General features: G+C 43.9%; 1 protein-coding gene across 1 annotated transcript in view; it reads right to left on the reverse strand.

Moving 5' to 3' along the window:
• LOC143286353 (uncharacterized) overlaps positions 1-12,500 on the reverse strand; it is a 53,090-nt gene that overhangs the window by 8,766 nt on the left and 31,824 nt on the right. Inside the window, exons 22-29 of the mRNA XM_076593894.1 lie at positions 9,201-9,335; positions 7,581-7,715; positions 5,953-6,087; positions 4,738-4,881; positions 3,639-3,767; positions 2,464-2,598; positions 1,941-2,183; positions 1,279-1,335 (exon numbers count right to left, since the gene is read on the reverse strand). Coding sequence (XP_076450009.1) covers positions 1,279-1,335; positions 1,941-2,183; positions 2,464-2,598; positions 3,639-3,767; positions 4,738-4,881; positions 5,953-6,087; positions 7,581-7,715; positions 9,201-9,335 — 1,113 coding nt within the window. The remainder of the gene's footprint in view (positions 1-1,278; positions 1,336-1,940; positions 2,184-2,463; positions 2,599-3,638; positions 3,768-4,737; positions 4,882-5,952; positions 6,088-7,580; positions 7,716-9,200; positions 9,336-12,500) is intronic.

Raw genomic sequence — 12,500 nt, forward strand, 5'->3', positions numbered from 1 at the left:
GAAACCAACACAAAAACTGACTAATATTACTTGAAAGAATGCATGCTGATTTGTACTGCCATGCCTCCCCTTAATGCCCCGTCAAACATATCGGTGATTGTTAGAACACACAGAGATTCAAACACTCGACTGTTGGCCGCAGTTCTTTCTCTGTCTCTGGACTTTGCGATTGGAATGAACTTCCTCTTTCGCTTTGTCAAGTCTCCACACTCAGCTCTTTCAAGTCTGCCCTTAAAACCCACCTCTTCCCAAAATAGCCTCCCTTGCTTGCCCTTCCTTGTCTTTAGTTTCTACAGTTTTAGAGTTATGCATGTGTGTGAATGACTGGTGCGAAAGCGCTTTGATTTGTCTCTGCACAAGATCCAGCGCTATATAAATACCATTATTATTATTATCATTAACACCAATGTATAGACTTGAGAAATATCGTTTGGAAGAAGAGGGGATGTTCGGGGTGAGTTGTAAGCTGGTAGAAACCAGGTAAACGGGGTTTGGGGGTGTGAAATTTGAAACAAATATCTAAATATCTATCTGATCAGTACAAGAACCTATGGGGAACGTTCTTTCTTCTTTGCTGCTCCTCACATCTGGAACAACCTTCCTCATCATATCCGTGCATCTGATTCTATTTCTGATTTCCGCTCATCACTGAAAACTGATCTTTTTAAAACCTATCTGTAAGTACTCTCAGCTTCTTTGTTCTCCGACACCACCCATATCAGCTCACTTTGGATGTATGTAGAGTGGGAGGGGGAGAGTGTGTGCGGGAAGAGAGGGGGGGGGGGCTGAGAAAAAGTGTTCATGAATGTTTTGTAATACTTTTCTTTCATGTAAAGCGCTCTGAGCTCTTTGTGTGTTTATATTCTTTTATTGATAAGCATTTTATATTTCATGTATACATATATTGAAGGAACCTATGCAGCTGAAGCCAGGTGTATCTCCGGTAAGCAACGAAAGAGTGTTGCTGTACGCAAGGCCTGAGCAGCATCCACTGCCACGACAGCACCCATTCACTTGTGTCCCACATGTGGGCGAGCCTTCAGGGCCCGGATTAGTCTCACTGGGCACCTCCGGACCCACAGCAACCGATCTTCCATCTGACTCTTGAAACCATGGTCATCTTTGAATCCGATGGACGAACATCACATCACACTGATTAGGCATTGTATGTTTCACGTATACATATTGAATGGCTGTGATTATTGTGCATTGTTAATGTGTTTATATTTATATTCTTCTATCGAGATACCAAAGTACTCTATGTTACGTATCCATTACCGCAGTATCCACCAGACATGGGCACGAACTCCTCAGCACAGGAGCAGAGGGCGGAGTCTTCGTGAAGGTGAACACACCATGTTGTCCCCACACTCCTCCTGCCCGCTGCACTCCTCGCCCACACCCCTCCCTGCTCACACACACACACACACACACACACACACACACACACACATGCATATGCACATAAACACACACACACTGTAAGTATCCAAATCATAATCATCAATACACACACACGCGCACACGAACGCACGCATGCACACACACACGCCTTTAAACTGAAGTAATGACGAACACACGGACACGCAATTACACGCATCCTACACACGCTCATGTCTAATACATGATTAACGTAACTCGGAACGAAAAGACATTCATCACACACACACACACACACACACACACACACACACACACACACACATAAATATATATACAACCTGATTCAGATACATACATATTTTAATTTTGGTTGAAGAGAGTGAAAGAGAGAGAGAAGGACAGACAGACAGATAGGTAGATAAAGAGAGTAAGCAGTGTCGGAGTGAGGAGAGAGAGCGAGAGAGAGAGAGAGAGAGGGGGGGGGGGCAGAGAAAGGTATACATACAGAGAAACAGACAGACCAACGGACAGATGACACAGTGGAATGGACTCCTCACCACAAAAGCCATCAGCTTGCTCAATGAAGCCTGGCTGACAGACGCACGTTCCAGTCTCGGCACACGTCATGTGGATGCCACACTGTTCCCAAGTGGAGCACGCGACGTTCACAGCCGCCCCACACCGCCCTAACTCGTTCTCTTCGTATCCCTCCGCGCAGGCGCACCGTGTGACGTCATCACCCGTGCAGGTCATGTGATCCCCGCATTCTTCCTCCTCACACCGCACGCCGATGTTTTTGCCTGGAATGTGGCAACATTAATTTGGATCTGTTTTGTATCAATGTCATGGAATGCGGAAGTCATAGCACATCTTTCTTGTGAAAATTCAAAACTAGATCAACGTATAGCACTCCACACCATTCTCTATGGTCATGAAGGAAATGGTCTGAGTTTAAACACAGAGATATCTGTTGTGAAAAAAAGAAATACAAGTACAAAATACAAATAGACAGATAGATAGATATACAGATAGATATATAAGCTATACACACTATATTGCCATACAGTGTACAGAACCCACCACAGGCGCCGGTGGTCATGTGGGTGTAGTTGTGGACACAGCCACAGACAGGGAGGGAGCCGGGGAACAGGGGTTCACACTCCATGTGGTCGCCACACTCCGACACCGTGCTGCACGAGCCGCTCACTGCCACACCTGACGACACAGCGACGGCAGCATCGCAATGCACGGTGTATGCAGCACGACATGGCATGGCACAACGTTGCATCATCATACAACAGAAAAACGAAGAGAGAGAGAGACAGAGACAGAGACAGACTGAGAGATTGAATGAGTGAGGACGGGCGCAATAGCCGTGTGGTTAAAGCGTTGGACTGTCGATCTGAGGGTCCCGGGTTCGAATCACGGTGACGGCGCCTGGTGGGTAAAGGGTGGAGATTTTTACGATCTCCCAGGTCAACATATGTGCAGACCTGCTAGTGCCTGAACCCCCTTCGTGTGTATATGCAAGGAGAACATCAAATACGCACGTTAAAGATCCTGTAATCCATGTCAGCGTTCGGTGGGTTATGGAAACAAGAACATACCCAGCATGCACACCCCCGAAAACGGAGTATGGCTGCCTACATGGCGGGGTAAAAGCGGTCATACACGTAAAAGCCCACTCGTGTGCATACGAGTGAACGCAGAAGAGAGAAGAAGAAGAATGAGGGAGGTGAGGGGTTGGGGGATGGGGTGCAGGAGGGGGGAGGGGCAGACGGACAGACACTGAACCAGCCGACACACGGATACACACACACATACACACACACACACACGCACACGCACACACAACAATTAATCGACCAAGAGTGATAAATCCAAGCCCTAATTCCTTTGTTTTTCAACAAGAAATGGTTTAGCTATTAAAGCTAAACCATATTTGTATTTACGGTGGGGTAGTCGTGGTTAGGAATGGGAGGGTGTGAGTATAAAAATCTGTCATTAATGTTCCTACAAATTGGGGACTGGAGTTAACATGCACAATAATCGGAAGCTGTTTCCACACACACACACACACACACACACATACACACACACCAAGTATACCACAGGAGCTGTGCCGTGTGGCAGTGTAGCCATGACGACAGTGACAGAACAGAGAAACAGAGCACACATACACACACACACACACACACACACGCACACACACATACAAACACACACACACATACATACACACACACAAAGTATACCACAGGAGCCGTGCCGTGTGGCAGTGTAGCCGTGACGACAGTGACAGAAGGCCCCAGTGTCAGAAGGCAGACACTCCATGTCGCTGCCACACTGCCCGTGCGAGGAGCACCGTCCTCCCCAACTTCTGCCTGCGTGGACAGTCACGTGTTGATGGTCACACAGATCTCTCTCCCTCTCTCTCTGCGCGCGCGCGCGCGCGTGTATGCGCGCGTGTGTGTGAGAGAGAAAGAGAGAGAGAGAGAGAGAGAGAGAGAAAGTGTGTGTGTGTGTGTGTGTGTGTGTGTGTGTGTGTGTGGGTGTGGGTGTGTGTGTTCGTTCGTTCGTTCTTTAGTTTAGTGTCTTTTCACTATCAGTGATACCAGACGATGTGTGTGTGTGTGTGTGTTCGTGTGTGTGTGTACGTGCGTGCGTATGTGTGTGTGTGTTCGTGTGTGTGTGTACGTGTGTGTGTGTGTGTGTGTGTGTGTGTGTGTGTGTGTGTGTGTGTGTGTGTGTGTTCGTTCGTTTGTTCGTTCTTTAGTTTAGTGTCTTTTTACTATCAGTGATATTAGACGATGTGTTTACGTATGCGTATGTGTGTGTGTGTGTGTGTGTGTGTGTGTGTGTGTGTGTGTCTGTGTGTGTGTGTGTGTGTGTCCCCCCTCATGTGTGTCTCTTACATGTTTTTTAAAATGTTTTATTTCATATCACTTTCTTTTCATTGTCTTTCTTTTTCTTTCTTTTAAAACAAAATTACTTTATCTTTTCTTTGTGGTTTGATTTTTATTTTCTTCCTTCCGAGGCTGAGTTGGATGCTTATTCTATCACCACTCAAAGAAAATAAACAAATACACAGATAAAATAAAAAATCAATCAGCAGTTCTCTCTCTCTCTATCTCTGTGCACATTCATCTCTCTCGCTTTCTTGTTAATTTTTCAGTGTGTGTGTGTGTGTGTGTGTGTGTGTGTGTGTGTGTGTGTGTGGTGTTTGTGTGATTGCTGTGAGTGTTGATGGTGTGTGAGTGTGTGTGTGTGTGTGTGTGTGTGTGTGTGTGTGTGTGTGTGTGTGTGTGTGTGTGTGTGTGATTGCGATGTGTGTGTTGACGCTGTGTGTCTCACCACAGGATCTGTCGTGTCTGGCAGTGAAGCCGTCCTGGCACGCGCACTGTGACGTAGCCAGAGAGCCGTTGGGCGTCAGGCGTGAGCACTGCATGTTGTCCCCACACACCTCCCCCTCCTCACACCCCGCACCCTCCACCCTCCCTGCCAACAACATTCACCAGGCCGACACTGTCTGACTGTGACCTGATCATCGCTTTGACCAATGGGTCATTAATTTTCATTTCAATATCGATATTTATTACATAGTGCCTATCCTCGGTCAGAGATCAAACTTTAAGCGCTTCACAAACATGAGTCATTTAGACAAAGGGCTGTCTACCTGGGCAAAGCCAACTGACAGCTGCATTTCGGAGCCCATCATTTTATTTGTGTCATTATACCAGGCTTCAATTACGCGCACACATACACAAGCGTAATACAGTTGTATGTTCAACAGAATTGTGCCAGAGACAACTATACTGTTGCACTAAGTGCATGCTGCACATTTGACCTCGGTTTATCATCTCACCCGAATGACTAGCGTCCAGACCACCACTCAAGGTCTAGTGGATGGGGAAGAAAATACTGGCGACTGTGGGATTCGATCCAGTGGTTTGATTCTCTTACATCCTTGGCGGACTCGTTAACACGCGACAATCACTCCATGTATTATGATCTGTTCATTCATCTGTATGATACCATCGGGCTACTACTGACACAATGAAATAGCCATGACACTGACCAATTAATAATTCCTTTGAACAGCCGTCAGCTGTCTGTGTGCATACATCCTCTGCTTTCCTCTCTCTCTCTCGGCTCTCTTTCCTTCCTCCTTCTTCACCCACATCCCCCCCCTCTCTCTCTCTTCTGTCTACCTCCTTCCCCTCTCTCTCTTTCTCTCTCTCTTCGAACAGCTGTCAACTGTCCTCCATATATCATCTGCTTTACACTCATTCTCTCTCTCTCCCCACCCTCTTTCCCTTCCTCCTTCCCCCATCCATCACTCTTTACCTCCTTCCCCACCGCCTCCCTCTCTCTCCCTCCTCTACCTGTCTCTGTAGGTAAATTTAAAATCTTTTTATTCGTTTGTTAACTCACAGTAGCTGTTCCTATTCACTTTTTTTCCGCGAATCATTTTAAAACAAACAGATAAATATTACACACACACACACACACACACACACACAAACTAACACCATTCTCTCACAGCACACGACAGCAGCAGTGACTGACCACAAAAGCCGTCTTGTCTCAGCAGGAAGAGGGTGGTGCACACACAGGTCCCGCTGCCTTCTCCCTCATCACTGCTGCACGCCATGTTGGCCCCACACTCCTCGTCTGTCCGACAATCGCTGCCGTGTGCATAGCCTGGAAGCACAAGACTTATTACATCAGCTGCTGTGTGTATAACATCTAGTCGATACTTGCTGCCGTGTGCATAGCCTGGAAGCACAAGACGTATACATCAGCTGCTGTGTGTATAACATCTAGTCGATACTTGCTGCCGTGTGCATAGCCTGTAAAGACATCACACACATCATATGCTGTGTGCATAATATACGATACGCTTTGATATCCACGAGCACTGTCGCTGTGACTATGTTGGCTGTGTGAAGGAAGTCAGAACACTTTCAGAGTTTGATAACAACAGACCAGACACGATGACACAAAATCCACTGTTTAGTGCGTGGTTTGTACATCTTTCTTTTCAACAAGAAAAGATATTTTATTGCAACAATGTTCTTCTTCGTTCGTGTGCTTCGACTCCCACATTCCCTCATATACATAAGTGGACTTAAACGTATATAACCGTTTTTATCCCCGCCATGTAGGCTGCCATACTCTGTTTTCGGAAGAGGGGGGTGCATGCCGGGTAAATTCTTGTTTCCATAACCCCTCGATTGCTGACGATTATGGGATCTTTAACGTGCGTATCTTTTGTATACGTATACATAAAAAGGGGGTACAGGCACTAGCAGGTCTGCACATCTATTGATCTGGCTGCTGCACCCGATGAACAATGTTCAAAGGGCATAGGAAGCTGTTGTGGTGGTATTTATTCACTCAAATACAATAGACAGACGTGAAAAGTCATCACACCAGTGTAACTCAAACTGAGTCACTCTTGCAAATAACGTTTCCTATTTCTTTTCTTCATTAAGTACATGTCATTGAGATGTGTGTAAACTGGCCACATAAGGCCACGTTAGGCCACATGAGGGCTTAACATTAATTAATGTCACAGTTCAGGTGACAGAGAAACAAAACCACGGTCCAAAACTGATCCACTCGTAAAATCTTTGGCATAGCTGTCTGTATTCATTGAAATACTTCGTTTCTTGATAGCTGTATGTCCCACTTTCTCTTTTTCTTCTGGATCATTGCGTTATCCACTCGTTCTGGGACTATGCAACACCATGTTATTACACACACCTGACTATGCAAAACACAGACACAGATGTAATTATGAAAATGTGAAAATATTATTGTTGAGTGTGTGTCGTGTTCATTGTAAAACTGTAACATTACCTGAACATGTGTAGAGGTGACATGTAGGAGATAACTGAATTTTTTATTTACGAGATGTTGATTTTTGTTGCGGTTGCAAAATACATTTTTATCAATTCGATTGGAAAGTAGGAAATAAAGATATATTATACTGTATTATATTGTATTTTACGTCCTGAAACATACTGCAACTCAAAGCAACAACAATGAAAATTCGCATTTGATAAAACAACAAAAACGAGCGTGTGACATTTTATCAAAGATGTGTGTTATTTTGTCACATGTCATGACATTGTTTCACACAGAGAGAAAGCGTCAGAAAAACTCCGTCCTTGTCCTGCTAGCGGACTGACCACAAGTTCCGTCCAGTCTGGGGATGTGCTGTGGGGAGCACGTGCACACCGTGTCTTCATGTCCCGCGGTCCTGTCACAGGTCATGCTGTCTCCACACTCCTCGGCTCTCGTGCAAGGAGACAGCCGGCTTTTACCTGGGGACAGATGGGGGTGGAGTGAGGGTGAGGGTGGGGGTGAGGGTGAGGGTGAGAGTGGTGGGGGTGAGGATGAGGGATGTGGGGGTGAGGGTAAGGGTGGGGATGAGGGTGAGTGTGATTAGGGGTGGGGGTGAGGGTGGGGATGAGGGTGAGGGTGATGGGGGTGGGGGTGAGGGTGAGGGGGGTGAGGGTGAGGGGGTTGGGGGAGAGGGTGAGGGGGGTGAGGGTGAGGGTGGGGATGAGGGTGATGGGAGTGGGGGTGAGGGTGAGGGGTTGAGGGTGGGGGTGAGGGGGGTGAGGATGAGGGTGGGGGTGAGGGTGAGGGTGAGGATGACGGTGACGGTGAGGGTGATGGTGAGGGGAGTGGGGGGCGGTCCAGCGTTCACTTTTCAATCATAAACCAACAAGCAAGCAACAAGATTTATGTGTGCAGCCTATACGTATACCTACCATTCCAAACACACAATCACAGACAGAGAGACCGAGAGACAGACACAGACATACACACAAACACACAGTCATTTTACACACACACACACACACACACACACACACACACACAAACGCACACACATACCACACACACACACATTACTTCGAAAGTTAAGACAAACTGGACATAATAGCTGTCTAGGCCAGTTTGCAGATATAGGTACCTCGAGCTGAGTAAGGAAGGAAATGGACATCATCATAACTGCATAACGCTCCCCTTGCAACGATAAAGGTTGAGATGTATAATTAACAACCAGGAATCATATGATACCTCCACCCCCTGTCACCGACATGAAGTGCATGGAGAAACAACTGGATAGCATCATCTGTCACTGTCGCATAATTGTCGCATAATAATAAATGATAATAATGGTATTTATACAGCGCTGAATCTTGTACAGAGACAAATCTAAGCGCTTTCACACCAGTCATTCACACGCATGCATAACTCTAAAACTGAAGAAACTGAAGACAAGGAAGAGGTAGGGGAGGGAGGCTATCTTGTGAAGAGGTGGGTTTTATTTCCACACTTGAAAGAGCTGAGTGCGTGATCTGTTATTATTTTTGAAACATTACTATTGATCATTATCAAAATGCTCCACATATTACACAGTAATTTCAATCATCACCAAAAAGGCCCATACCTCACACAGTGCTATCAAACATTGCCGAAACGATCCATGTATGAATATAGCTATTATCAGTCATTACCGAAACGATCCATGTATGAATATAGCTATTATCAGTCATTACCGAAACGATCCATGTATGAATATAGCTATTATCAGTCATTACCGAAATGATCCATGCATGAATATAGCTATTATCAGTCATTACCGAAGTGATCCATGTATGAATATGGCTATTATCAGTCACTACCGAAATGATCCATGTATGAATATAGCTATTATCAGTCATTACCGAAATAATCCATGTCAATGATGTGACTAATAGGCACCAGACAAACAGAGAGATGTAAGGACTACTAACCACAGGCCCCGGAAAGTTTAGAAACAAATCCTTCATCACAAAGACACAGCGCAGTCATGTTGGTCTCCCCTCCACCACACACCATGTGGTCACCACAGTCGCCACTGCTGCTGCACTCTGCACTGTGTGACTTGCCTGAAACCAAGCATCATCATCGTCATCATCATCATCATCATCATCATCGTCAACAACATCATCGCCACGAATAGCATCACCATCATCATCATCATCATCACCAACAACATCATTGCCACGAACAGCATCACCATAATCATCATCATCGTCATCATCCTCATCACCATCCTCATCATCGTCAACAGCATCATCGCCACGAACAGCATCACTATAATCATCATCGTCAACATCATCATCATCATCATCACCACCACCTCCGTCGTCATCATCGTCACCGTCATTATCACCATCATCGTCGCCATCGTCATTATCACCATCATCGTCGTCGCCATCATCATCATCATCACCACCGCAACCTTGGTCGTCATCATCGGCAAAGCTGAACAGAACTCAGCAGTCAAGGAGTTAAATATATAGCACTCAAAACAAAGTGAACAACACAACACAATGTACTAACCAAAACGCCCAAACACACGATTCAGACATTCAGCAGGAGAGAGAGAGAGAAAGATAGATAGATAGATAGATAGAGAGCGAGAGCGAGAGAGAGATAGACAGAGGAGGGGTGGGAGGGAGGATACTTATAAATATTGCTATACACACACCCCAACAACACAACACAATGTACTAACCAAAACGCCCAAACACACGATTCAGACATTCAGCAGGAGAGAGAGAGAGAAAGATAGATAGATAGATAGATAGAGAGCGAGAGAGAGAGAGAGATAGATAGACAGAGGAGGGGTGGGAGGGAGGATACTTATAAATATTGCTATACACACACCCCAACAACACAACACAATGTACTAACCAAAACGCCCAAACACACGATTCAGACATTCAGCAGGAGAGAGAGAGAGAAAGATAGATAGATAGATAGATAGAGAGCGAGAGAGAGAGAGAGATAGATAGACAGAGGAGGGGTGGGAGGGAGGATACTTATAAATATTGCTATACACACACCCCACCCTTTTTTTTTTTTTTTTTTTTTAGGAGAAATCAGAGGATGTGTTCAAGTTCTGCAAATGTGCAGGGCTGTCTCAGCATCCATGGAAGATTTTCGTTTCTTTTTTTCTTCTTTTTTTTCTTTTTTCTTTCTCTCTTTTTTTTTCTTTCTTTTTTTCGTTTTTTTTTTCCTTCTTTTTCTTCCGTCATCATTTTTCTCCTTTCTTTCTGCTATCTTTTTTTTTCCTCTCTCTTCTTTATTTTCATTTCCTTTTTTTTCCCATTTCCTTATAACAGATCTTCCCAATGACATTATCCATCGTCTTCAATATCATGCAACACGAAAGAAAAAAAACATAAACACACACACAATGACCCCGCACACAATTACAGTGTCTGAAAGAGAAAACTAGGCTCTCTCTCTCTCTCTCTCTCTCTCTCTCTCTCTCTCTGGAGGCACTATAACTATGCAAGAACAATACGTATATGTTTGATGTGACCACATGGTCACTCGTTTTTTTTTGTTTTTGTTTGTTTGTTTTTTTGTTTTGTTTTGTTTTGCTTTAGTTTTTGTTGTGTGTGTGTGTGTGTGTGTGTGTGTGTGTGTGTGTGTGTGTGTGTGTGTGTGTGTGTGTGTGTGTGTGTTTTGTTTTTGTTTTTAATAATTTTTTTTATATTCCTTCCAGATTTCTAATGTGCAGCTCTGTTTCGAATATAAGTTCAAGATTCTTACATTTGCCGTATTTAAATTTGGAGATAGCAAGCCTTGCAACCAATAAGATAATATTTACTTGTTTTCTTTTTGAATTTGATAATATATCAGTTTTAGTTGCACCAAATAGTGCTATCTTCTCGTTCATTGGGATCCAAGTGTTATACTTAGTAAGTATAAATTGTTTAACGTTGGTCCAGAAAGTGGTGAGCTTGGGACATGCATAGAATGCATGTTCAATGTAGTCGGTTTCTTGGCACCAATGGCATTTGTTAGTATCTGTAACACCCATTTTTTGTAGCATGATGTTTGTTGGGTAGATGTTGTGTATGAATTTGAAATGTAATAACCTCAGTCGAGTTTCCTGCGTGCATTCATAGGCTAAGCTGAAATAATCTTGAGTACTGATATCTAATTTTCGTCTCCAGAATTGCACCGCGCAAATTTCATGGTTTTTTTGAAGGGCAAATATTTTCCTGATTTGTTTATTAGACAGGGTGGTTACGTTTCCTTCTTCAGTTGCTATATTATACGGAATGTCTTCCTTTAGATTATCATGTGCTAGCTGAGTTTCCACGCGCGTGGTAGTGCATTTATGATTGCGTTGTACTCAAATAACAGGTTTGGCTGAGGACCAATTCTTTCTGAAACTTCTTGGTACGTTAAGAGGTTTCCATTTAGCCATAGGTCTTGCACGACGGAAAAACCCGCTTTGCTCCACTTTATGAAGAACAAGGTATTTCCTTTGTATTTTATATGTTTATTGTTCCAAAGAGGTTCCGTTTTTATGTTGTCTGTCAGTCTATTCTTGTTAAAGGACGCTACTGTTTTTAGCACATCTCTCCAGAAGACTGATTGTACCTTTTCTAAGTGTTTTATTTCTTTTGGAGCGACATTACAGTTAAAAGCACAGTGTGCGTTCTCAAAAGGTGCAATATTTTGTTTTGCAAGGATGCTCCATTGTGCTTTTTCTTCGTTGAGGAATTTTACTGCCCATTTCACCAAGTACATTTGTTGTTGGTGTTCAACATTTATCATATTTAGGCCTCCGTGTGCTTTGTCGAGACTCCCCGTTTCACTTTCTCAAATGCTCTTTTATTGTTATATTTTTTCTTCCACAGGAATCTATACAAGAGAGTATTTATATAGTTTATTGTCTTTTCTGGGATCGATGCTACTTGTAGCAGAAGAGTGAATTGTGACAGGAGGAGTGTTTTTGCAAGTATAACCTTGCCAAAGAGTGATGGGTTCCTACGTTCCCATCTTTTTGTAGTTCTAATTACTGTTTCTATTCTAGCATTCCAGTTCTCTTCAATTTCCGAAATTTCTCTGTCTGCTGAAAAATATATGCCCAGAATTCTTATTTTATCAGATTTCATAGGTATGCCATTAAAGGTTCCAACTTCTTTTTTCCTTGAACCCAACCATATTCCTTCGGATTTATTTTTATTTAGTTTTAGTCCTGAAAAGCTTTCAAATTCGTCGATAATATTTATGGCTATCTGTAT

Source organism: Babylonia areolata, chromosome 10 (genome assembly GCF_041734735.1).
Source record: "Babylonia areolata isolate BAREFJ2019XMU chromosome 10, ASM4173473v1, whole genome shotgun sequence".
NCBI classification, from domain to species: domain Eukaryota; kingdom Metazoa; phylum Mollusca; class Gastropoda; order Neogastropoda; family Buccinidae; genus Babylonia; species Babylonia areolata.